This window comes from Apus apus, chromosome 7, assembly GCF_020740795.1.
Source record: "Apus apus isolate bApuApu2 chromosome 7, bApuApu2.pri.cur, whole genome shotgun sequence".
NCBI classification, from domain to species: Eukaryota; Metazoa; Chordata; class Aves; order Apodiformes; family Apodidae; genus Apus; species Apus apus.
In genome coordinates, this window is record NC_067288.1 from 4,241,299 (window position 1) to 4,266,494 (window position 25,196).

Here is a 25,196-nt window from a genome sequence, read left to right on the forward strand (position 1 = left end):
TGTGTGTTAGACTGCTTGTAATAATAAAAATGCAGAATTTGACAGCAGCTAATGCCAAATTTGTTTTGTGACATGCTGGATGTCTTTTCTGTTGTGCTGTGTTATAATATATTAGTCAAAGTGGTTAGGTATTTCCTGGTTAATAAATCAACCAGCATGGTTAAGACATAAAGGTCAGAGTCAAGTATTCCTGTTCTCTAATTTTTGTTCTTTAAGTCTGGCAGATAGCTTTAGGCAAGGTTCTTACTCTTTGTAGTCAGGCAAAAATTACTTCTCCAACTTGTGTGGCTGCTGTAATGCTCAACTGGTTAGTCTTTGCAATTTAGAAAAAGAAAATATTTTTGAAAGTGTTAAAATACCTTCAGTAGTTCAGTAAGGCTTCAGTAATCCTTAGTAATGGATACGTAAATTGTCTGTAAGAACTTTTAAAACCTTTTGTAAATCCTAGACTCTCTGTGTTAATAAAGAATTTGTGTGGCTTCCTGAATTTCTGAAGGCACCTTTTTTTTGTAATAAGTTATATTTACACCTTTTGGGCCACGTGGGGAAGGCCTACAAGTACAGTATTTATACTGTAATATAAGGTGGTACTTTACCTCAGAAGAAAGGAAAGTAGAAGGTACTTTGCACACTGGAAATGTTGGCTGCAAAAAATGCTTTCTTTCTGAATAAATTTCTTGATAGGTCTTATGTCAGTATTATTTAGTATATGATGCATTATCCCCTTATTTGCAAATATTTTGTAATCATATATTGAAAATTACTCATTTTTCTGTTTATTGATATCTGTATGCCTAGAGATTATCTAAAATGCAGTCATACTTGAAATCATTCTTACGTGGTTCAAGTCTGTAGTCAAACAGCTCTTAAGAGTTAGCATTGGAAAGGATGGTGTGTCTCAACATAAGAAGGGCAACCCAGGGAGATTCAGATTGGACCCCCTTGCTTTTTAAACTCCTCCTCAGAGAGGAGCCCAGGTGCAGCTGGATCCAGCCTTAGTGTCAGACCTGGCCCTTCCAGGGAGAGTGATTAAAATGTTGTGGTCTGGGGGCATGCTCAATCATTTTGATCAGATTAAGGTCTGTGTTTGAAGATTACGTTTAATTAAAACTATAGAATTACTGATACTTCAGTTATCTCAGGCTGCACAATCATAAAGGCTGATTATTTAGATCACAAAAGTCACTATACTTGTATATTCAAACTGCCCAGCCTGAGAAAAAGTCATGGGTAGGTCTTGCATTACTTAATATTTTAAGAAGGAAGAAAGAGAGAGAATAGGAGAAGAAGAGAGACATCCTAACAGAAAATCACCAGCCCTGGATCCAGTGTTGAGCCTGCCAATGGGAGAGAGTTGGTGTCAGTGAGGCTCCCCCAGCCCCCCCTGCTTTACAGGTCTCATCTTTTACTGTTTCTTATTTGCAGATGTATGTTTCAAGTATGTGCAATATAATGCCAAACTTACTAATGTCCTAGCTGCCTCAGTGTTTAATCTCAGTCTATGCTTTTCAGTATGGGCTCATTAGTGCAGTTTTAGCCATCTGTCTCTAATTTAAAGTTTGGTGGATTCACTGTATAATGTGGGAGTTGGAAGTCCTTAGTGAATCACTGTCAATGTGCTTCTTTTTAGTGTTGCTGGCAGCAGTAATTCAAGTGTTCAGGAAGAAGTTCCAAGTAACAAGTCTTCCCAAGAACCTAGATCTGTAGAGCTTCCTTCTCAGCATTCTTCTGGGCCACGGTCTGCAGCATCTTCTCACTCATCTTCATCCTCTAGAAAGAGAGGAAAAAAGGAACGTAAGTGCAACAAGAGGTTATTAACAGTATCAATTTTTTTTTCCTTTCCTAAGCCAGCCTTCTAACAAGATAATTTTTATATTGTGAGAAAATAATACTCAGATTCTGTGCTAAGACAATCCCAATTGTCTGCTGAGAAACTGAGTTATGGCCACATTTATGAAGGTGACAGTAAGTTTACTTGTGTGCTTCATCTTTGGAGCAGTTTTCATTGAGTGCAATAATTAATAAATACACTTCTTCCTACAGTAACTTGTACATTACAAGAACATGAAGAAACTCAATACTTGGTACACTTTTATGATATAGGCAATGGATGACGTAAGGAAAAGCTGGGTTTAAAACCAATAGAAGGATGAGAAAATAAGATTGGACATTCCAAATTATTACTCTTCCTATTTTTTTTTCAAAATTCTCTAGCTTACCCAAAGAAAGTTAGGCTTTAAGTATCAGTATTGAAGAGTCAAATTCTTGTTTTCTTTACTGTGCTGAAGTGAAAGCTGAGTGATAGTTTTGTTGGCAGTAGACACAATATTCAGAAGATACTTTAATCTGCAGGAATCTGCCCAGTGTACATTTCTTGCTTGTTGGATTTATAGACTTCTAACTGAAAGACATCTTTCCGTGGGGAAAAAAGTTCTCAATTATTTGTTTTGGGTTCCTGATGGCTGAGATAGTCAGAATAGCAAATGTAAACTTTTTGCAACTTTGTTTCTTCTTAGGGTTGGACTCTTTGAATGGAAGCTCTCACCACTTTCCTGTGGAGGAAGATAAAATGCTATCTGAGTTAGAGTGGAGCTCCCAACAGACAAAGAAGTCCTTATCAAGTAGCAGAATGTCTAGTAAAGATCCTGAGCAGAACACAGATGCAGACAGTGTGCTAGAAAACCTGTCTGAACACTCCCTAGTGAGGTAAGGTGATCCTTATAAAACTGCATACAAATATACCCAAGTTTGTTGGTGATATAGCATGGTAAAAAAAATGGCTATGACTTTGGATGTGCGAAAGGAAATGAACAGAACTATTCAAATGTTAGTAACATGGGCAAGCAGAAATTTTTTTCCTCCTGTATTTTAAATATGAAAGCCTAAAGTTGATGGCTGTAATAAGAGAAAATACAAAGTAATGATGTACCCTTCAGCCTCAAATGACAGACCCCACTGATTTTGTGAGGATAACTGGCTGATGTATATAGGTGGTGTCCTGTCAAGTTCAGTACCTTGAGCACTGAAACACAATATTCATTCTCTGTGTCTACAAATGGTCTGTAAGAAGTGGAGAAAAAAAATAAGTAAGTTAACACATGCAGTTATCCTCAGTATGTTTCAAAAAAGAGATGTCTTTAATTTTCTCTAAAGATGCATTTACAAGTTTTGACCTTAGAGCACTTCATTGCATTTTGATGAAAGAGATGGAGACTCAGGGCAGTGTCTTACCACATTCAGTTGCATCCATATGTTGACAGTCACCTGTTTACTTTTATTAAAATACTGTTAATGGTATTCTGCTACCAAAATATTACCCTCATTTCCTGTGAGTGAAATAAAGTTCTTCCCTTAGACTCTCAAAACGTGTAAAAGCATGTGCAGGTGTGTGCATCCTGACTTTCAGGAGGCATCGAAAGTATCTGGCCATGCAGATACTAAGTACATTTTAAAATATTTTTATTGTCTGTGTGCTAACTAGGTGTAATAGTTGGGGGAAAAGTAGGGTGCTCTAGAAATTTAGCCCTAAATTGGGATATAGGTGCACAAAACCCATCACATACATATAGGTACACAAAAGATCATTTCCTGAAGGCAGGCTGGGCTTGTGCAAAACAGAAGATGCCTTTTGCAGGGTCTGTCTGATGTATGTAAATAGAACTACTTTCTTGCTTTATTGTCTTATCAAATGGCTGGACTTAGGAGAATATTGACTCCTTTCTTTTTTCATTCCACTGTCAGTTTCTCAGACAAAGAAAGGTCCCTGAAGACACCAACTCCTTCCACATCACCCGGTTCCCAAAAACAGTTGCAGTTTGATTCTCTAGGCACAACAGCAGAAAGAGTCAAGACACCAGCTAGCTTTTCTGGAAGTCCATCATCAGAGCTGAAGCCTAACACAGCCTTCCCTGACTTGAGTCTGGGAGCTGGTAGATCTGCAGCAGCAGCAGCCTCAGCGAGCGGTGAGTTCTTTTGTCAAAGTCGTACAAATCCCAGAGCAGGTTTTTCTGGGGGCTTGTTTTTTCTTCTTCTTTATTTTTGGATGCTGGGCACTAAAGTCTACAGAGCTTGACCAGTAAGTCTTCTCCTGCAGGATGTATGCGTTTCTCCCCTGCTGGTCTTCAGCATCGTTTGTCAGCAGAACTGAACTACCTCACTGCCATCGAGGAGACGGTGCGACAGCTTTCTGATGTAGATCGAGTACGAGGCATATCACTTGCCCAGCAGGAGAGTGTTTCTCTGGCTCAGATTCTAAAGGTAATGGAAAAATATTTCCTTCTCTAAACCTGCCTTTTTGGTATTAATTTGCAAGAATATTAATCAAATTAGGGCGAGTTATGCTTTTGTTACCAATGCAGAGAAATCATAATGGACCTGATGGAGCATTTCTGATAATGTCAGTTTTTTAAGATTAATGACTCTTTCTTATTTGAAGTTGACATGAAGGAACTGTTGACTCTAGCATGTGTGTCATGAATATACCATTAGCTGGCATCACAGCTTTGGTTGTCTACTTCAGTAAAATAAAAACTTGATTGTTTAGTGGATTTGATGTTGAGTCCCCTTGCCGTGCAGTGTAGTTGTTCAGTGTAAGCTGGATCATTTGTCTTATGGAAAAGATATTTTTGGTTGAAATTTCCTGATGTTGACAAGATTCTATTTTGTTGAATGGATTGGTCTGCTATATCCCTTCTCTTTCTACACTGTGGTGGAAGAGTATAGGGGATGTGCACTGTCTAGAGAGTCAGTTGGTGGGCTGAAAGTTTTACTGAAGAGGTGCTGAAGAGGCACCACCAGTAGAGTAGGTCGAGATCTTTTGGAGGTAGTTTCAGCCAGTGGCTGCAAAGCAAAAAAGGTCTTGACATTTAACTTGCATGATGAAAACCTATTTTCCTGATCTGTAGGCACATCAACAGCGCCATGAACGTGACTTAGCTCTTTTGAAAATCAAGGCTGAGCAAGAAGCTTTAGAAAGTCAGAGACAACTGGACGAGGCAAGGCAGAAGGCAGCTCAGGTAATGCTGCCCTTCAAAAAATGTGGAGTGTGTAAGAGGCAAAATGCTGTAAGTAAATCCTTGCCTATGAGCATTCTTAATTTGAGGCTGTGAATATATGGAAATGGTGAAGGGGTTTAATAGAACTGAAAAAAAGCTCTTAGGGGCCAATGTAAAACTTTTTTCTACCAGATTATAAGAAATAAAACTGTAATTGTTATAGCAGAGAACTGAAGGAGCTGTGTTTTCTACACAGGTCCATGCAGAGTCCCTACAGCATCTGGTCCAGGCACGGCAGGAGGTTGTACAAGAGACCCCATGCAAAGCTGCAGCCAAACAGGCAGAAACTGCACTTCTCACTGCAGGTGCCGCTCACCAGATCCGTGAGGTGAGGTCTTGAGGGAAAGGAAGAAGCTGTTCTAACTTCAGTATTATTTTGAATACTAAAAAGTATCTTCTAGGGTGTTCTTTGTTTGCTGTCGTTCTCAGTGCAGCTTCTTCACTTTCATGATGTAGCAAATGATGGGACTTGAAAGGAGCTTTTCTGGCATCCTTACTCAGAAGTCAAGTCAGCAGCCTTAAATCCCTCTTCACTATTCTTATAATCTCCAGTTAACAAGCTGTTAAGAAGTTTGTTCTTCCAGAAGAGATCAATGATAGTGAACACAACATCTTTAATTTGCAAGAGCTGTACTCCATCAGGGATTGATCTTGTATCTGTTTCATATGCAAATTACCAAAGCAGGGGAATTGCAGTTTTACTTACATTTTAAGGTAGGAGACCAACACATTTTTTTTAAAAATGGAGTGGGGAGGATCTTCAGCAGAACTCTTAACATGGTACAGAGTTTGAAAATTTTCTTCTTTTGAGTCTCTTTTAATGTATTATTTTAAATATCAGGTTTTATACTTGTTTTTCCCAATGTGTAGCAGCTATTTCACACATAGGTAGGAAATACAGTAACCAAATATGGTTTTGCTTCTTCATAGTTTAGCAATGGCTGTGGATTAGGTTATGGGGTGGAGTGCAGAAGGCTGAGGGGTATGAACATAACTGTTTCTTCACAGTTGCTGTGCCTACTGCTGCTCAGCAAGGCTGATTTTATGATTGGTAATGGGACTGCAGAATTATACTGGTGTAGTGGTTCTGAGCTTTGCCATATAGGTAAAGTTTAAATCATTCTTGCATAGATGAGAATGGCTTAGGTTAAAGGAGCAGAAAAGCTCAGGCATCTGAGATACAAGCAGTGATTGTTGCTAGCAGATAGTGAAGTCTTGCATAAAAGCACATAATCATTTGTTGTTTTTAGAGACAATTAAGAAACAAGGTAGAAGAAGTGGCTTTTATTTGATGTGGGGTTTTAATCTCTTGTCTTGGTTTAAAGATGAAGTCCAAGAGTAAGAGGTGTTCAGGGAGAGGCTGATAGGGATGCCCTGGACAGTGATGATAGGCTAGCAGAGTTACTTTTCCGTCCATGTTCATAAGTGACTCCTCATATTCAGTTGAACAACCATTAATTTTAACTGGAATGCAGCAATGGAAATGCTGGTCACCAGCATGCTGGGAATATTTTTGGGTGTACACTGTCATTTCTTCTGTATGTCTTACACCTTTGTTCAAGAAAATAGTAAATTGCCTGCAAGAATGACTATTTTCTCTGTAAAAGAAAAAGTTGATGCTGCTAAGCACATTGTATTCCTTGTGTTTTGGTTTTTTTTATTGTACCCAGCTGACAGAGTTAACACGAACGCAGATCTCGGATGCTGTCAGTGCTCCAGCTGCTCCAGTCACTTCCTTGTTTGACCACCAGCGGCAGCACCATTCAGAGCTCAGGAAACAACAGAGAGCCCGAACTGACACCAACAGGTTTTTGGCTGATGTTTCACATCTTAGGAAGGGGGAAGAAAGATTTTGTTAGATTTTGCTTCACCTATTCTTGAAGAAATTTCTAAGTTTTCGTAATGAGTGAGCATTTAAGGAGAAGAATTTAGGTTCCATCTTTATGGAAAGTTGACACTAACTGCTTCTGTGAAGCTCTGTATAAAGGAGTAGAAAAAGATGCTCTAAATGTCTGGTGGGATGATGTAACTAGTCTGAGCTTTAAGTGATCTTTTCAGAAATGTTAACTGTTACTGCTTGTAGTAAACTGATGAAAGCTGGTGAAAACTGTCTCTCCTTAGTTTAAGACAATGCAGATTTACCCAAAACACTTCCCTTTCTCAGGAAATGCGAGTCCAGCACCATGTCACAAGGTAAAGAGGACACAGGTGGCTCAAAACAAACATACTCCCCAATGTTTGATAGTTACTCAGAATCCTCAAGATCAAAGGTTCATGACCAGAGGTAAGAAGAGTTTAGATTACACGGGGTGGTGTTTTACTATCAATAAGAACTTTAGTACAAAGAAATACCAAGATATTTCCTTCAATATTATTTTTTTTAAAGAGGGAAAATCAGTTTGAAACCTTCAGCAGGTAAACCTGTCTTACATTCTGGAGTTTGCAGGTTTACATGCCAACCAGAGTTTGCTTTGTCTTTAAAAATCCTCCTAGACTGTTGCCCACAGTGTAATAGCATGTTGTTTGTTGTTTGTTTCACTTTTGAATTTGCTGTATTGTTCTAATTGGATACTTTTCTCTTTCCTAACTTTAAAATAGTGAGTTCCACATCTGCTTTCTCTTTCAGCTGAATTAGCAGGAGTCTAGCAAGCAGGTTAAGGGAGGTGGTTGTTCCCCTCTCTGTTCAGCTCCTGTGAGACTGTATCTGGAATACAGTGTCCAGTTTTGGTCTCCTTGATAACAAGAAGACATTAACATACTAATGCAGTTCTAGTGGTGAACCACCAACATGGTTAGGAGGCTGGAGTTCATGATGTAGAAGAGAGGCTGAAGGAACTGAACTAATTTAACCTAGAAAAGAGAAGGCTAAAGAGACAGGGATCCAGTTGCAGTGACCCAAAGGTGGGTTGTTAGGGAATGTAAGGCTAGACTCTTCTTGAAGAGTCTTGAAGGTGCACAGTGAGATGACAAAAGGCAGTGGTGACATTCCAGAAAAGGGAAAATCATTGGGGGGGGGGCGGGGGAAAAATCTCTCTGAGGGTTGGTTGAACAGTGGAATGGGAGTGCAGGGAGGCTGTGGGATCTTCTGTCCTTGCAGATATTTGGAACTTGGATGTGGCCTTGACTTTGGATTAAATACCTTCAGAAATTGTTGAGCTGAGATTATTCTGATTTCTGTTCTGTGACCTACATCTGTACTTCTATAGCTTCACCTTTATAACCTAACAGTCACTATAAGCCTCTATCCGAGTCTTTTTCCCTGTCCTAAGTATGTGCATTTTGTGCCCTTCTCATTTTGCTCTCTGTCTTTTTGAAATGAACTAGAACATAGACAGGAGCTTACATTCTGAAAACATGGGGCAGGGGACCTGTAGATCTGCCTGCTCTGTAACGTGCATTACTTTTTGTTATCTTCTTTGTGTGTCTGTCTGCTTTGTTAGAGCTTTTGTTTTGCCTTTGCACTAGCTTGAGATTCTACATGAGGTGCCTGGAGCACTGCTTGCCTGAGGTTTAGATTTTGACTCATTTCTGGAGTTACTTTTCAGTATCTTGTTTTTAGTACTGGATTTTAGCTTTATGTTTCCTGTTCACTTACATGATCTAGTTAGGTCCTACAAACTTTCTCACAGTCCTTCTCTGATCTTGACCAACTGGAATGATGTAGTCCTCTGCAGTTCTTGTAATTTAAAACAATATCTCGCTCATCCATTTAAAAATTGTAGGGAGAGATGTTTGCAAGGGTTTATCATCAGTACTCATTGCTAAGTAGAGGGCATGCATACCTACAAAGCACTTGCATTCTGGAGTAGAATAAAAATAACAAGTTCCATTGTCAATCAGCAGCTTGAAGAGGCTTGGAGGTTTAAAGTAGCCAAACTGCATTTTAAAAAACAGAACAAAACCCTCTTGCATGTTAATTATTGCTGGGATGTTAATCTTGGTATGTACAGTAGTAATGTAATATCAATATTTTAAAATGTGCAAAGCAGTTTTTAAACAAAATCATTTCTTGGTCACACAGTAGCACCAGCAGCTGGCAAGAGAGTCCTTCAGTTCCATCTTCTAAGGAGAATGAGAAGAAGCTTTCCCGTCGTGAAAAGATATCTAGCAGTATTGAAGACCAGGCTCATACTGGTGTTGATGATTCCTTGCCAAGTGACAGTCTTTTATCACTGCCAGATGAAAAAGGTGAGCTGTGTGGTTTGTGTGTGTTGAATCTGAAGGTGGTAGCAGGGAAGGGAGGTGCATGTTTTGGAATTGGTTTCTGAAATAGGTGAGGGACTATGTGTGAAGAAAGCTGAGCCCCAGGTGAGTTGATAGCCTCTTAGGACGTGACAGAAGATGGCACAGGGAGATGGGAACTCCAGAAATCCTGCACATCAGAGTGATGGAGTCTGTGGACCATTCTGCTTTCTGCTGTGCTGGCTGTAGCCAGATGTTCACTTGCTGAATCTGCAGGCTGAATGCCAAATGTTTCAGCAGCCCCAGAAACACGTTTATAGCTGTGTGCAGAAGCCCATTAGGTCTTTTGAAGCCTAGATAGCAGTATTTAATGATGTCCTCTAACTCAAGGTCACCCTTTTCTAAACACCCATTTTTCTGCGTGGGAGTAGTTATTTCGCTGTCTTTCCTGCCCCCCTAAGTTCACTGAGATGAGAGTAAAACTGCATTCCTGGTACATGTCTGAGCATAAACCCACTTCCCTGCTTTCTCTCTTAGATTCTGCTTCCATTGCAACTGAGTATTCCTTGAAGTTTGATGAGTCGATGACAGAGGATGAGATTGAGCAGAAGTCTTTTCGTTCTTTGCTGCCCTCTGAGAGTCACCGCAGAAATAACTTGGAGAGGAAACGGGGTAATCGTGATGATTCTGATGAGGAAGTCTCCCCAGAAAAAACATCTCTGTCATCTATCAAGGTAGGTCAGGCAACCATGGTTAAGGTGCATGAACTGAACGGAAATGTTGAAGCTGGGGAGCTTCAAGTAAGGCACGTTGAGTTGTGCTTGCAGACTTCAGGGTTCTTTTCCTCCCTATGGTCCTTTGAGCATCTCAAAACAGAGTTGTGTGAGTCACTGTTGTATGAGTGTGATGACCTGACTGTGGAACAGTCCATCTAGGCCTCTACCTGTTCTCTTGTGGCTTTGGAGAGGAGAAGTGACTTTCTGAGGTAGATTGTGAAAGCCCAGTGGATTAAGTCTTCCTACTATGCCTACACATAGCTAGGAAGTACAAGAGGATGCTCCCTCTCTCTGGCCCAAGAGTGGATGTCCCAAAAAACTATCACAGAGCTGAGGGCAGAAAAAGCTGGTCTGCACAAGGCTCAGAGAAAAAAAAACCACAACAGCTTCCCTTCCTGTGTGTGTCTGTATCTGTGTATACACAAACACACACTTTGTAATTGAGAAAATCTTGGAATTTCTGTATTAATCAAATCATGCCAAATTTGTTTTGCCTTCTAGGAGCTAAGCATGCCCTTCTCAGAAGGGCAAGATAGTTTCTCTAAGTTCACCATGGAGATGGTAAGACAGTACATGAAAGAGGAGGAAGTACGAGCAGCTCATCAGTCCTCACTGCTTCGACTCCGGGAGAAGGCTCTGAAGGAGAAGACCAAGGCTGAATTAGCTTGGCTGGAGCACCAGAAGAAGTAAGGCAGCTCTGAATACACCACTGTTGCTGACTGTCTATTTTTGTGTGCTTCTACTTGAATTTTTTTGTAAGATTGTTGAAATACCTTGTAGTGATAGGACGTGGGGTAATGGATTAAAACTGGAAGAGGGGAGAAGACATTACAAGAAAATTCTTTAATGTGAGGATGGTGAGACACTGAAACAGGTTGCCCAGGAAAATTTTGGAAGCCCCATCCCTGGAAGTGTTCAAGACCAGGTTGGATGAGGCTCTGAGCAACCTGATCTAGTGGGAGGTGTCCCTGCCCATGGTTGGAACTAGATCATCTTTAAGGTCCCTTCCAACTCAAACCATTCCATGATTCTGTACATAGAGATACCTACTGAACAGTGGTGACCAGATTTAATCAATACTTTTCTGTGGTTACTCTCTGCATGAGAGTACCAATGTTCACCAGACATTTTCTTCCAATCTCTTGTCATCGTGGGCTTGAGGAAGGATTGTGAGGTAGTGATCCAAGTGTCCTTCCTTTTGTCTTTGTCAAATGGTGAGCATGCTGCCTCTGCAGAGCATCTGCCCATTCATGGGAGACCTGGTGTTACCTACACTGGCCTTTCAACCGTGTGTGTCTGACTAAATGGTACGAAATATGCCACTATAGATCATGCCAGTGGTTAAGTACAGGCACAGACTCTTCAGCAGGTTAGGGAAAGTAAATTTATGTATTTCTTTACTTTAAAGAATAAAAGGCCCATTGTTGTTCACTTTTTTTCTAATTTAATTCTTTCTTCTGATCTCTTTGCAGGCATTTGCGAGACAAGGGAGAGGATGATAAGATGCCTCCTATTCGGAAGAGGCAGCGTGGTCTGCTGCTGAGATTACAGCAAGAAAAGGTAACTGACTAGTAACTGAGAAAACTCCACACCAGGCTTTTGGATAGGAAGCTAGCAGTATTTGTTATTGATAAGTTTTATTTGCATTTCTGGAGTATTTAACACATTGTTTTAAAGGGTCCTTCTGTATCAGTCACCTTGCTGGTTGAGACTTAGAAGTATTAATTGATCTTCTGGTTTTTGCTGCTGAAGTTCAGGATAGTTACTTCACCAGGTAATTGCAGCAATTTTAAACCCATAGCAAGGACACTGGCAGCTTTTGAGTGTGTTCTTGAAAACTGCCTGCCACAGTTTTTAAGCTTAGTCTTTTATACCTAACAGGCAGAAATTAAGCGTCTTCAAGAGGCCAACAAGGCTGCTCGGAAGGAGAGGCAGCTGATCCTGAAGCAGCAGGAGGAAATAGAACGGATCCGTCAGACTACAATGAAACTGCAGGAAAAACTAAAGTCTGCAGGAGAAAACAAGCTGGTAAGTGTTCAGTACAGAAGCTGGAGTCTCCCCTCTTTGGCTGTGCAGCTGGTATTTGAGTTTGGCGTTTATAGGAACGGAAAGTTGCGAGACTGAACCTGTGGAAGTTTTGTCTGCCTCACTTTTATCCTCTTTATCTCCAAAACTTCATGTTTAGTTTCCTTGAAGTGTTGTTAAAGGAAATGCATTTGGAGAAGTTAGGAATACTTTGCTTTAACTGGGCAGTCAATGGTGTTTGTTCATTTCCAAGCTTAACTAATGACTTGGGGAATATCGGGATCTTTGATGCTTAGATCTCTCAGGCTCTGATTTTGTTTGATGAGTTGCCAGACCCCAAAGTACTAAATGTTAGAACTAAACTCAAAACTTGCTGCTTTGTGTGTGTGTGATAGTGTCATTACACTGAGTTTCTTGCATCTGCAAGAAACAGAGATAGCAGGAAGGGATTTTGGTAACTGTCTGCCTCCTTGCAAAATTTTGAGGAGACACGAGTTTAATATTAGTCATATAGAAAGGATTGGTTTCCTGTTTGGGTAAATAAAATTCTAGTGAGTTTCTTTTTGTTCTACATGCAGTTAGGGGAGAACTTAAATTACAGAGTAAAAAATGTTGGACTTAAAAACCTGTGTCAAATAAACATTAAGTTGGAAATTGAAGTTACATCTGCAGGTGGCCAGGTTTATCTGAAGTGGTGTTTGATGTAATCTGGGGACAAAGAAGCTAAATTAACACCATTTAAAAAAATACTGTAGGAGAACTTTTCTGACTTTTTGTGTTGCTTTTGTTTTTAAACCCTTAATTTCAGGAACTTCACAGTGAGGATGACATCAAGCAGAGCAATGCTTCTAGCCCACTTCCAACTGATGCAGAAACATGCAGCCCTTCTCCAGTCTCAATCTCCAGCAGTGAGACCAGTAGCATTATGCAGAAACTTAAAAAAATGCGCAGCAGAATGGATGAAAAGTAACTATCTTTTTTTTTTTCTTATATAGAAGTTTTACTGTTTTAATCCAATGAGTTGATTGGGTCAGTATCTGCACTAAAAATGGCCATCAGATAAATGAGAGGTAATGGTATCACATATGCTTAAATCTGAGTTACCTGAAAAATAATTAATTGGAAGCATTAATAGAACTAGATTAATCTTGAATAGACTATTTGAAAGGCTGCAGTTCTTGCATGGATACTGAGATTCAAACATTGTTAGCTGGCAGACTGTTGTCGTGGTTTTATTGTAGAAGATGGGTTTTATACTTGATAGATACTCTGTACTTGATAGAGCTGGTGAAAGCACATCAGTTTTAAGAGATTTTGATGATTGTACACACAAGGAGCTTGGACAGGCTCCAGCTTGGTGGTACATCTTGTCAGAGTTCCTCTTGCAATGAGAGACCTGAAGTCAAATGGACAAAATGGTGCCTGTGTTTTATATCTCCCCTTTTATTTTAAAGGAAAAAAAATACAGGGAGTGAGACTCTGGAATTTCAGAACCAATTTTTATCTTGAGTTGAAGCATAAGTTATAAATAGCAATAGTCTTAACCAAAACTAGTAACTGAGTTTGAAATCTGACTCACAGAAGGTTATTGAGTTTGTCAGGTATGTGCTTTCTACTTTCATATCCAGCTGCTGAATTTCAGTTCCATTCAAATCAGCTAGGGATTAATTCTGCAATTGTTTTCTTAATTAATGGAGGTGCTATGTGTGTGACTGAGAAGAATGGCAATTAATAGGACCTTTCTTTTCCTCTCTGATGGTCCACAGGTTGGAAAAAAGTTGAAAAAGGTTGTTAGTCTTCAGAGGAAATAATGAAGGATAAGCACAGTTCCCAAGCCTGAAAACTAAGATTGAATCTATTGATTTCATCTAATAAATTGTTTTGAATAAAAATTATTTCTACATCTTTTCAGTGCAGAAATTGCTTTGCCAGCACTAAACATCCTAAATGCTTTGTCAATGTTTACTCTTTAGTTTGAAGCCAGAAATTCTTGTTTGAGACTAATCCACTGAAAGTCTGGCCTCTGCCAGTTACTACAAAAAAAACCCCAACCCTTGTGTAAACATTTTTTTACCTTCTAACCAAGATAGGTCACTATATTTTGGTCTATGTGGATGGTCCTTGTAATGTTTTTACTCTTGGGACTCCTAACACTGCTGGATAAAACATCAAAAAGCAAGCACTGCCATTCATAAAGGCAAACTGGTGGTGACTCCTTAGCACCTTGTTTTCACAGTAGTAGTAAGTGAGGATTTGGTGTAAGTAGGAATAAAAACCCCAAACCCATGTTCTAGTTAATGTAGGTTTCATGTTCTAGCCTGAATTGATTGCTGTTTTATTCAGACTCTTCTGGCAGGATCTGGTAAACTGAACAGCCAAAATGATAATTATTTAAAATTTCTGAAGCATATTTCCAAAACTAAATTCTTGGCATTCCAAGTCATGTGAAAATCACCCCATCATTATAGCAGCAGCTCTTAGGCAAAGCATATTTTGAGGTTGGTAAATGGCTTAAGATGGGAACTTGAAAAGGAAGTGCTCTGTACAGGCCCTGTTAGTTTCAAGTGTCAGGAGAACAATTTTTATTCTAATCTTTTTTCTTTTTTTGCTAAAAAGAGGGTCTTGGGTTTTTTCTTTTCCCCACATGGGGTTCAACATAGAAAATTTCAACTGGAGATACAAAACCAAGTTACAGCTTACAAATTTTCAGATACAGTATTAATACAATATTAGTACTATGAGATGACAAATATACTTCTATATTCAAAACTTTCTTTGCCACTTTTTTCAGGTAGTGTTTTTAAATTCTAAGCAACACTTACAATTGCAGAGAGAATTACATATTAATAAGAAAGGACAGTAGTAGATAAAACATATGTTCTACCCTTAGAGATATTTTAATAATCAGTCCAAATATTGCTCACCTGGAGAATACTTTTCAAAAGGGGGATAGCAGGATTTAAGCTGAAACAGTTGCTTTTAGGCAGAACAAGTGGAAATTGTGATGTAATCTATGTGGTCATGTATTTTTGTTTTTCTGGTTTTGTCTTAGATTGCTATATATGTTGAAAGGAAGTAGCATTTTGTGTAAACATAAATGATGCTCTAGAACTTGATCTTCCTAACTGTATAGCTTTTACACACCTTTTGCAGGTATTTTTGTAGTGATAGTAGTGCCTATTGATTGGAAGAGAGTGCTGACTTGGAATCTTGTTTTAAGTGTCTTTATTTTAATGTCCATATTTGTAAAACACCTAAGAATAATATCAATGTAATGCAGTAAGACATTTGGTTTGGAGTGTAATGGTAAGAAGTTGCCATTTGAAGGCAGGTTGTGATCAGGTGGTGAGATGTGGCAAAAGGAAAGAAGCTGGATGACAGGCAAAGTATAAAGGAACTAGAGGAAGGAATTGGGGAATTCTGCTATGCTGGATTTGCTGTACTCCATCGCAAGGCAGAAATCCTTCGACTTCCTTACTTATGAGGCAGCTTTAATGCTTCTCTTCTGCTAAAAGGGGAGTGAAAGAATAGTTGTGTTTTAATTTGAATTGATGAGTCTGTGTAGCCTGCATGTGAACAGGAGCATGCTCTGTCAAAGAGAATTAACCACTTCCCCTTGCTTATGCAACTTTAATAACCTTCGCAGTAGAAGAGCTGCTTAAATGCTCATTTTCTTTTGCTTTTCCTTAATATGCTTCTTAGCTTGCATTGTAGTCAATAGAGCTACAACAGAGCATGGTATTTTTTCTATTAATATGGTAATTCATTAGGAATTAGCTTGAAATGGTAATTCATTAGCAAATACCATTTTAAGCACAGGTGTAAGTTTGTGTAGAGTTATTGTTTAAACAATGGCCATTATCTCTCTGCAATTAGTACTTCAAATGAAAGAGGCAGTATGTGCATATTCTGAGACCAAGTCTGCACTTAGTTGCAAAAAAACCCCAACAAACTAGAAGTTGATTTACAGATATATCTCAGACTTTCCTTGGAATTGCTTATGTTTAAAAAAAGCAATTATTGAATCTCTTATTTTTGCTCTTTCACTAGTGCTTACCTTCAGAGAAGTAATTCTACGGAGGTTTTGCCAGGTGAATGAAAATGTATTTATAAAGTTTCAGACTTGCAAAGTTGTTCATATTGCAGAGCCAGGTGCTATTTAATGCTAACAGTTTACTCCATCAACAGTTAAAATAGCAGGAGTTGCAAAATGACCGGGTTGTGTTAACCAGCATATGTGGAAGTCTGCATCCGAGTAATGAAACTCCTTCCAAAATCTGAAGAAAAATACAACAGTGTGAAAGTAGCTTGCCTTTAATTAACAGAAAATGAAGTGTTAAAAGTGTGTGTTCTATTACGTTCTGCTTAACAGTGTATAGTTTGTCTATTTAAGATGTTGCATAATAACTATACAATGTTAAATGCCATTAATTTGCAAGTTCTTTGCTAGATGCTCTCCTTTTCTCGTTCTTTCTGCCTATTTTGCTATCTTAGTTTTAAACTCTTCCTCCTTATTTTGTAGACACTGCTCTCCTGTTCACTACTTCTTCTCTGTCTTTACGTCTCACCACTGGGCCTCTCTCAGTGTCTGTTTTCCCAACCTCCACCCCAAATTCCAGCTGTATATCTACAACCAATTGGTCAGGTAACTGTATCTTTCTCAAGTGATAGACTCTTTGATAGAGCATGCTCTGTTCAGTCCTAGAAAGTCAAGAGGTTCTCCATCAGTGACCGTTTTTGACACTTCCCTCACTGTTTCCAAATCTTTATTAATGTTGTAGACAGTGGGAGTGGGTGCACCCTCAGCAGGTTGGCAGATGACACCAGGCTGTGTGGTGTGGTTGATTCTCTAGAGGGAAGGAATGCCATCCAGGGACACCTTGACAGGCTTTGAGCAGTGGGTCAGTGTAAACATCATGAAGGTCAACAAGACCAAATGCAGGGTCCTGTACCTGGATCAGGGCAATCCCCACTATCTGTAGACTGAGAGATTAATGGACTGAGAGCAGCCCTGCAGAGAAGGATTTGGGGATGCTGGTGGGCAAAAAATGGGATATGAGCTGACAATGTGCACTTGCAGCCTAGAAAGCCAGCCATATCTTGGGCTGCATAAAAAGCAGCATGGCCAGCAAGCCAAGGGAGGTGATGCCTCCCCCTCTACTTTGCTATCCTAAAAGCCCATCTGGAGTACTGTGTCCAGCTCTGGGGTCCCCAGTTTGAGTAGGACCTGTTGGAGTGGGTCCAGAGGAGGCCACAAAAGTGATCAGAGGACTGGAACACCTCTTATATGAGGACAGGCTGAGAGAGTTGGGCTTGTTCACCCCAGGCAAGAAAAGGCTCCAGAGAGACCTTATTGTAGCTTCTAAATATATAAAGTGGACTTATAAGAAGAATGCTGAGAGATGTTTTACCAGGGCCTGTAGTGATAGGACAAGGGGTAATGGTTTTAGACTAAGAGAGTGTAGATCTAGATTGAATACAGGGAAGACATTTTTCTTAGGAGGGTGAGGAGACCCTGGCCCAGGTTGCCCAGGGAAGCTGTGGCTGCCCCATCCCTGGGAGTGTTCCAGGCCAGGTTGGATGGGGCTTGGAGCAACCTGATCTAGTGGGAGGTATCCCTGCCCATGGCAGGAGGGTTGGAACTAGATGATCTTTAAGTTCCCTTTCAACCCAAACCATTGTGTGATTCTAATCTCTTCTTCCCGCTGTGTTCTGAGTGGCAGACAGACAGTTCACTTTGCTTCCACTGTCTGGTCACTACTTCAAAGTAGCTGCCAAAACAAACTGTCTGGTTTGGACTTAAAGCCAGTATACCTTGGACATAAATTTACCAGTACAGGTTAGAGCAGCAAGTTAATGCTTCCAGGTTAATATTTGGAATGCATGGATAAAATGTGTGATGTTAGCACCAGAGAAATAGTTAGACTTTGAAATGGTGCAGGTGTATTCTGAGTGCTGCTGCTTCCTTCTTTGCTCCCCCAGGTTTCCAGCTTCATAGATGCCAGATGTGGTTTTGCCTTTTTTTTTTCTGTGAAGGTGCCCCTGCTTTTGAGGCTAAATGTGTATGTACCCTTGGTGTTGCAACTGGAACCCTCTGGACTGTAGTAAATATTAAGGCAGTATATATGCTACCTTGTGGCTCTGACCTTTTAAACCTCAGGGTTATAAAAGGGTCTGCATCTTTAGCCATGCTGCTTTAATCCTCCTCTTCCTGTAGGCTCAATGTTGGAACCCTCTTTCTCTCCCATCACTTCTTTTGACTTACTGGTTTCATGGTCATCTGGTTAATTCATTTGGCATCTGCTTTTAAGGAGTCCTGCTCTTTTGAATCCATTTATTTCAGGCTTTCTCTTGCATTTAATTTCAACTGGACTTGCCTCCCTCCAGGTTCAGTAAAGGGAAGATCCAGATTCTGATGAAATCAAACAGTGAGTGAAAGAAGAAGGAAAAGTTGCCTTTTGCATTGAGATTACTGTAATAATAACCTCCGTAACAAGTTCCAAATGCACAATCTACTAGACTAATTGGAACTGATGTGTATCTGAAAATAAGAGTTGATAAATCTGCTAGTGCTGGCAAATGCATGACACTGTCTGTGTCATGTTTGTAATGCAGTTACTGTTGGTAGACTATTTCTGAATTATACTGACCTGTTGATTTTGCCTGACAGTAAATGATGATGTTTGTAGATAGAGAGTGATAAAATGATGCACAAAATCATGGGATCTGTTAGTTTTGGAGACTGAGGTGTTTCTTTTTTTCCACCTGCTCTTGTTTTGACCATGGGAAAGAAGATTGTGGTTTCATCTTATTGGCTTCTGAAACTTCTTACTTTGCCTTGTAACTTGTCCACCTTATCTGAATCTGTCTTAGATGAGGACTTACCTGAATCTTACCCTTTCTGATCAACTGCCAGCTCACTTTTCCAGGGAACAGAGTGAATGCTAAGTGACCACGTGCTAAGACCTGCAGATTAGCTACTTTGTCATGCCAGTCTCTGTAAATAAAAGGATGTTTTCAAACACGGGAGAGTAAAATAAAGAATGAAATTACCTTCTTTGCAGCTTAAAAACTTCAATGCTAACTGTTTGGGGTGGCTTGAGAATTACAAATGATAAAGACATTTGCAAAGCGAAGTGTCAGAAGACTTGGAAGACTGTCTTTTTAGGCACCACACCTTCTGTACCAGCTCTAGCTGGCAAATCTTGTATTTTCTACAGAGTGATTCTGTGACATCTGAAAAATGTCAGTTTAGGAGATGAATGGATTGATATACACTCTTCTCTAGACCTGGCATGTCAGAGGAAGTGTGTGCAATCCATGTTGAACTTGCTTCCATTTACTGTCTTAGGTTAAATGCTACAGTCTTGGTTACTTCAGTGTTTAATAAGACCAGAGGTGCTGGTTCAAGAGCTGGCAAAGAAAACTAGTATATGCACACAAACCTCTTCATACCTACAAAGCTCTATAAGAATTTTCTCATTTCTGAGGTTTTGTGGATCGCCTGAGTAATCTTTGTCAGTGAGAAAATACCTGCTAATTCTCAGGATAAACTTTACTTTTTACCCTTTCTGAAGCTAGCAGCCAGATATGTTAGTAGATAAGAAAAAACAGTCCTGCATCCTTATTCTCTCTTGATGCTGTCGGCTCACAATTAACGTTCCAAGTGTGGCCATCCATAGAGATGAAGCTTAAAGGAAGAAGGATAGAAGCTCCAGAGATTCAGGAAAACTATTGATGCAGAATCACCTTCTCTTATAATGATGTATTTGGAAAGAATGTGAGCAACTGGGGTTACAATTTTTCTATCGTTGGGATTAGCGAAAAGAAAGGTTCATTTTTCGAACAGTCACTGCTTTCCTGAGGGTTCCAGTTTAATACCACAGGTACTTTTCATATCCTGAAATTGGGAATTTATCCTATTCATTTCAGTGAATACTTAGTAGCACCTGTAGTGATGTTGAAGATGTTTAAAATGTAGGCAGTGTGTTTAGAGTATGTTGTAGACTTGACTTACTGCAATGAGAAAACACTTGTCTACCTACATTTTTTTCAGCAGCACTTCAGAAATCTAGGTGATAGCAGTTAGTGTGGTTGTTATCCTCAAAAACAATTGGACAGCAATGATTCTGGGAATTGTGGCAGTAGAGCATCTGGGCAGAGGCTGTTTTTTCCCATTGTCTTCTGCTCTGCCTGGCAGGTTCCTAACTAAGAGAGAGCAGAAGCTGATGCAGCGCCGACAACACGCTGAAGAGCTGCTGCAGTGGAAACGCCGCCTGGATGCAGAGGAAGCAGAGATACGGTGGATAGAAAAGCAGGCACTAGCTGCCTGGGACAAAGAGCTGCTCAAAACCAAAACAGCCAAGAAGGAGCTGGGGGATCAGAGAACTGAGCCCAAAGGTAACAGGAGGGGAGGGAAGTGAGACACAAGAGTAAAGCATAATTTAACACAGTGATTCCTTAGGTTTGCACTTGCTTCCTTTTGTGACGTTTTGGTGGTGGTTGTTCTTCCCTGGACACTCTCACAATCTCTGCTTCTGCACTTTTTACTGGCTTATGTTGCCTTGTTCTTTTAGCCCTGTTTTACACCTTAGTTAAACATGTATTCCTCCTTTGTTGTATATGTTTCAAGTGAACAGTGCAGCACAGGCCCATCAGACATCTCTACGTACAATTGAAACTATATTTCTGTCCTTCAAAACAAAACTACTGCATGATCTTTTGCTGATGATCTTCTGAGCTTACTCTGTTAAAACTACTTTCCCCTATAGTGCTCAAAAGTGTCTATCCTGTTAGCCTTATTACTCTTGGTATGGATGTATCTTATCAGGGGCTGCTTTCCTCTTGTCTGTGTTTTTAAAAAACTGAAAGCATTATTTTTTCCACTGTTAATGGAATGTAACTGTGTGAAATCTGCAACTGTGCTAAAGTGTGCTAGGATGTAATTAGTATAAATGATGCTATTGTGAGGAAAAATGGGTTCCCAGATATTGGGAGCTACAGCTACACTGTTCTGTCTTAAGTGGACCATACTTTCAGCCTGAAGCACAGAAAACTGGATTGCAGTGGGAGAAAATAACAAAACTTCAGGGATTGTTCCAGAAACAATAAATTCTCATTTTTCCCCCCCTTGGTTGGAAGCAGGCAGCACATCCTTTGAGTGTGCAAAGGGAATTCAGAATTACACCCTATTACACTTGTTACTGAAAACAGTCATGTGGATTTTAGGCATTGGTAAGATGTTTTAAAAATGATACATGTATGAGTCAGTAAGTTCCAATGAACAAAAATTCAGTGTGAATGCTAAATCCTCATCAACAGATGAGAAAAAAATGCTGACTTTCTATTAATTGTGTCTAACAGTAAGCACTGGAGTACAGCTCTGCATTGGAAGAAGTTCCTCTTCCAGCCTTTCTTCAAATATGGAATAATTCTCCATGGCTGCTTCAGTAACATTGTGACTCCTGTGGAATTTAGTAAACAGGAATATTGAAAACCCAACTTATTATTTTACTTGTTGCCAATTGAGAGACTCATGATGAAATCATAACATTAAAATGTTTTCTGCAGCTACTGTAAAGGAAGCAATCAATTCTAAATTCAAGATCTGGCTTGCAGATCATATGCTCCTCTATGACTTCTTCAGACTAATAATGACTCTTACTGGGGTATGGTCAACTGGAAGGACAGGTTTCCCTAATAATCTTCTTGGAGTGTTTTGTCTGGGAAATGTTAGGATGTTCTGAAAATCTCTTTATTTTAGACATTCAGTGATCACCAAGAAAATCTGGCAGTTTTAGATCATAGTTATGTGGTAAACATGGTTGTTGTCCCTAAATATTCCACCCTCAGTGTCTAGATGAGTGAAATAACACCAGTTTGACATGTATTGGTAGCAATTACTGCTTTATACGAAGGTCTACAAGTCATTGCAAGTTCTTAGGTGCTTTGTTTTTTCTCTCATTATTGAATCTCAGAAACGGTTAGTGAAGAAGAGTTTCCAGTGCCTTCTAATTCTCATCTGAACAGTGAAAGCTCTATCCCAGAAGATCTTGGCAGTGTAGCTGCTGAGTCTGTCCCTTCAGAGACTATGGGCCGTGGACAGCCAGAAAGCCCAGACCAGAGTACAATTAATGAAGAAATGGTTTATTCTGAAGAGTTCAAGTCCTCTGCCTCACCTGGCAAACTTGTGAGTGAGCTTTTTATGCTGTATTATTCTTAACACTTGGAAAAGGCTATCAGAGAAGTGGCAATTAGAGCCATCCCAGTTGCCACAGCAGAGATTAAACTTTGTTTGCAATACCGTTTTACATTGCTGTGAATAAACACTGTGATCAGATATGTTCTTTGAAGCCTTGAGGGAAAACTGCTTCAGCACCGGCTTTAGATATTTTTAAACTTGTGGGTAGTCTTGCAAAATGTTTTGTTTATGCCATGTAGGTATGCAATATGAAGTGGTGGAACACTGACCCAGTTTACCAGTGTGAAATAGCTGTGGGCTAGCTTGTCACCATTTTGTACATTCTTTGAGATCACGGAAACTGCTGGTTTTTTGCTTTGCTTTACTTGCAAGTCATGTATCCCAAAATATAGCTATAGGATGAAGAAGCAGAGCTGTAACCTCATGTACAATCCTTTGGGTTTCAGGTTATGTGTGTGTGCTAGCTAATTCAGCCTTACTGTTCTGTTCCAACTGTTATCAAAAATCAAACTTAAAAAAAAAAATCAAATCTATTATCCTGTAGAAATAAACTTCATCCTGTTAACTTTGCCCTGTGCTCAGTCAGACAGAAAATGCAGTGTCTGTGGTGTAGAAGAACTCATCTAGATTTACTACAAATATTTTATTGTTGAGAAGATAGTGAGGTAAAATGTCTAATACATGCTAAGGGTTACAGTCAAGGTGAAAGAGCTGTGGTATAATGTTGCAGCAGTTAAGAGCATTTTGGAAGAATATTTGCTCTTTGAATTTTTCCTCTGGCCTCAGAGCAGTAGTGCTCCGTTGTTTTACTGATACAGAATGGCATCTTGCACTGCTTGCATGAAATGATCCCTTATATTTACTAGGAGTTTCTGTTGCAGTGTTTGTTGCCAAATAAGATGACAAAAACTGTATTGAACACCTGTGAGTCAGAACCATGTCAGTTCACTTAGGTGGTAACAGAGTAGTCTAAGCAGGTTTACTGCTCCAAGTAAGCAGTCAGCTATTGCTGCTCTTGGTATTTTTTATTGTGTACCAAACTAAGGTTAATTTTTTCTTAAGATAGCTGGATAGGTATCACTGCTTAGAAGATACTCTTTAGTTCTTCCCTTTGTAACTAGCTCCTGATGACAATGAACTTCTTCTAAACTGAACTTTACAAGCAATTACTTATTTGTCCTTTTCTTCTCCCATAGTCTCCTTCTAAAAGCAGCATATCTGTATCAAAGCAAGATTCCAGCAAAGGCAGCCAGAGGACTGGAGGACAGCTACATTCACATGTGCAGTCTCATCAGATATCTCACAACTGGTCTGATGAATCTTTATCTATAACACAGTCAGGTAAGTGTAAAATCTACTTGGGTTTAAATTGCTTTTTCAAAGCGTTTACTTGCTACAAGTAAACCTAAAATGCATAGATATGAGGAGGCAGACAGAAATTCTTGGAAACTGCCAAGGTTTAGAGTTCTGTGAGAATGTTTTTCCGTGAGGTAATATGATCACTTCAGAAGGTGTTTGTGTAAGAAAGTCTGTATATAATCTCTTCTTTTAGAAAGCAATGCAAGTTCCTGAAAATGGGTATGAGGAAAGGAGTCAACAGTTAGGGTAGTTCTAGAATTTAAAAATGCCAAGGTTATCTGTGCTTTTAACAGGTGAAACTTCTCCACCCCTCATATTGTAAGAAACCAAAATGTGGTTCAATAGCATATGAACATGCTCATTCTCCTTCTGAGCACAGCCTGGTTCCAGAAGCTGTAGATCTGTCATCATGGCAGTACCAGTGAGCCCTTTGGACCTGCAGAAAGAACAGATACAGTGGGACATACGTTTTTATTTTTAGAGGAAGGTTTGAACTATCTGTAGTAAAATAAGGCTTAAAGATTGCATTTTGAGCTATAAAATGCAGAAGCTACTAATGGACTCTTTATCACAGGTCTTTTGTCCACTTAACCTAATGCTGAGGGAGAGAATGTTAGAAGTGAACAGGTACAGAGAGGTCCTTTCCCTGGTGTGCTCTCAGTCTGTTAGTCATGGGGATTGCAGGACTTCCTGAGCCACCATTCACTGGGTCACCATCATAGATTCTCTTGAGTTGTGAAGTCTGTTTTGGACCTTTCTGTGCTTTTAGTCTCTAAACAGTCTCATATTCCACAGTGCAGTTGATACAGCATCACAAGGTTAGCAAATGAGAGAGCATTTCCTTGCTTGTTCTTTTTGTTTGGGTTTGGTTTGTGGTGTTGGTGTTTGGTTTTTTTTTTAATTCTCTAAATGATCAATAAGTTTTTAGTGGAAAAAGACTGAAGTGGTTCTGTTGGTGGTTTGATTGATGGATAACTTACTGGTGTGTGTAAGTATCCAGTCTTTTTGGTGCTTAATGTGTTGAGCATAATCTTTTATGTCAGGGTTTGGGTTTTTTTTGTTAATATGTCTCTAAGTGCAATAGAAACACAGTAATTTTGAGGCAGCTCTTCAGCTGAATAGAGAAATTAATACGTAACACCTAGATATTTGCACTGAGTAATTTGTGTTGGGATTTCTGTCTGGAGGGCAGCTTGCAACACAGTGAAGCATTCAGCAGCTTGATAAAGGTATTTTCAAGCTGTGATTGAGAAACCACACCAAAAAAAGCCGTTTTGAGAAGCAGAGCAGGCAACAGTGATCATGGAAATAAAGTTTTAAAAAATGAAGTCTTTGCAGTCTTTGATTTCAAATGCTGAAGAAAGGTGTAGGAGGTGGGAAGTCGATCAGGATGGTGCTGGTTTCACAATAAATCATTCCATTGTACAGAGACAAATCAGCCAAGCCTCTGAGTAGTGATGAAGTCATTCCTGTGTCAGTCCAATGCATGCGTAGACAAGTTCGTCAAAGATGAAAGCATGTGCAGATCTTTCCCTTATGAGTTGATCAAGAAAAGCTATAATTACATAGTGGTCACTCACTATTTGGGAGGAGTTGTTA

General features: G+C 39.6%; 1 protein-coding gene across 9 annotated transcripts in view; it reads left to right on the forward strand.

The window, feature by feature from the left end:
* CEP350 (centrosomal protein 350) overlaps window positions 1-25,196 on the forward strand; it is a 78,353-nt gene that overhangs the window by 33,889 nt on the left and 19,268 nt on the right. For 4 of the 9 annotated variants that reach the window (XM_051624681.1, XM_051624684.1, XM_051624682.1 and 1 more), the window contains exons 14-31: window positions 1,631-1,794; window positions 2,517-2,706; window positions 3,742-3,962; window positions 4,094-4,257; window positions 4,905-5,063; window positions 5,251-5,382; window positions 6,725-6,861; window positions 7,219-7,338; window positions 9,076-9,242; window positions 9,774-9,970; window positions 10,514-10,698; window positions 11,485-11,572; window positions 11,894-12,040; window positions 12,846-13,003; window positions 16,560-16,682; window positions 20,238-20,437; window positions 22,015-22,226; window positions 23,435-23,579. In XM_051624681.1, the coding sequence (XP_051480641.1) occupies window positions 1,631-1,794; window positions 2,517-2,706; window positions 3,742-3,962; window positions 4,094-4,257; window positions 4,905-5,063; window positions 5,251-5,382; window positions 6,725-6,861; window positions 7,219-7,338; window positions 9,076-9,242; window positions 9,774-9,970; window positions 10,514-10,698; window positions 11,485-11,572; window positions 11,894-12,040; window positions 12,846-13,003; window positions 16,560-16,682; window positions 20,238-20,437; window positions 22,015-22,226; window positions 23,435-23,579 (2,909 nt within the window). The remainder of the gene's footprint in view (window positions 1-1,630; window positions 1,795-2,516; window positions 2,707-3,741; window positions 3,963-4,093; window positions 4,258-4,904; window positions 5,064-5,250; window positions 5,383-6,724; window positions 6,862-7,218; window positions 7,339-9,075; window positions 9,243-9,773; window positions 9,971-10,513; window positions 10,699-11,484; window positions 11,573-11,893; window positions 12,041-12,845; window positions 13,004-16,559; window positions 16,683-20,237; window positions 20,438-22,014; window positions 22,227-23,434; window positions 23,580-25,196) is intronic. The other 5 variants (XM_051624686.1, XM_051624688.1, XM_051624685.1 and 2 more) reach the window with 4 other exon arrangements.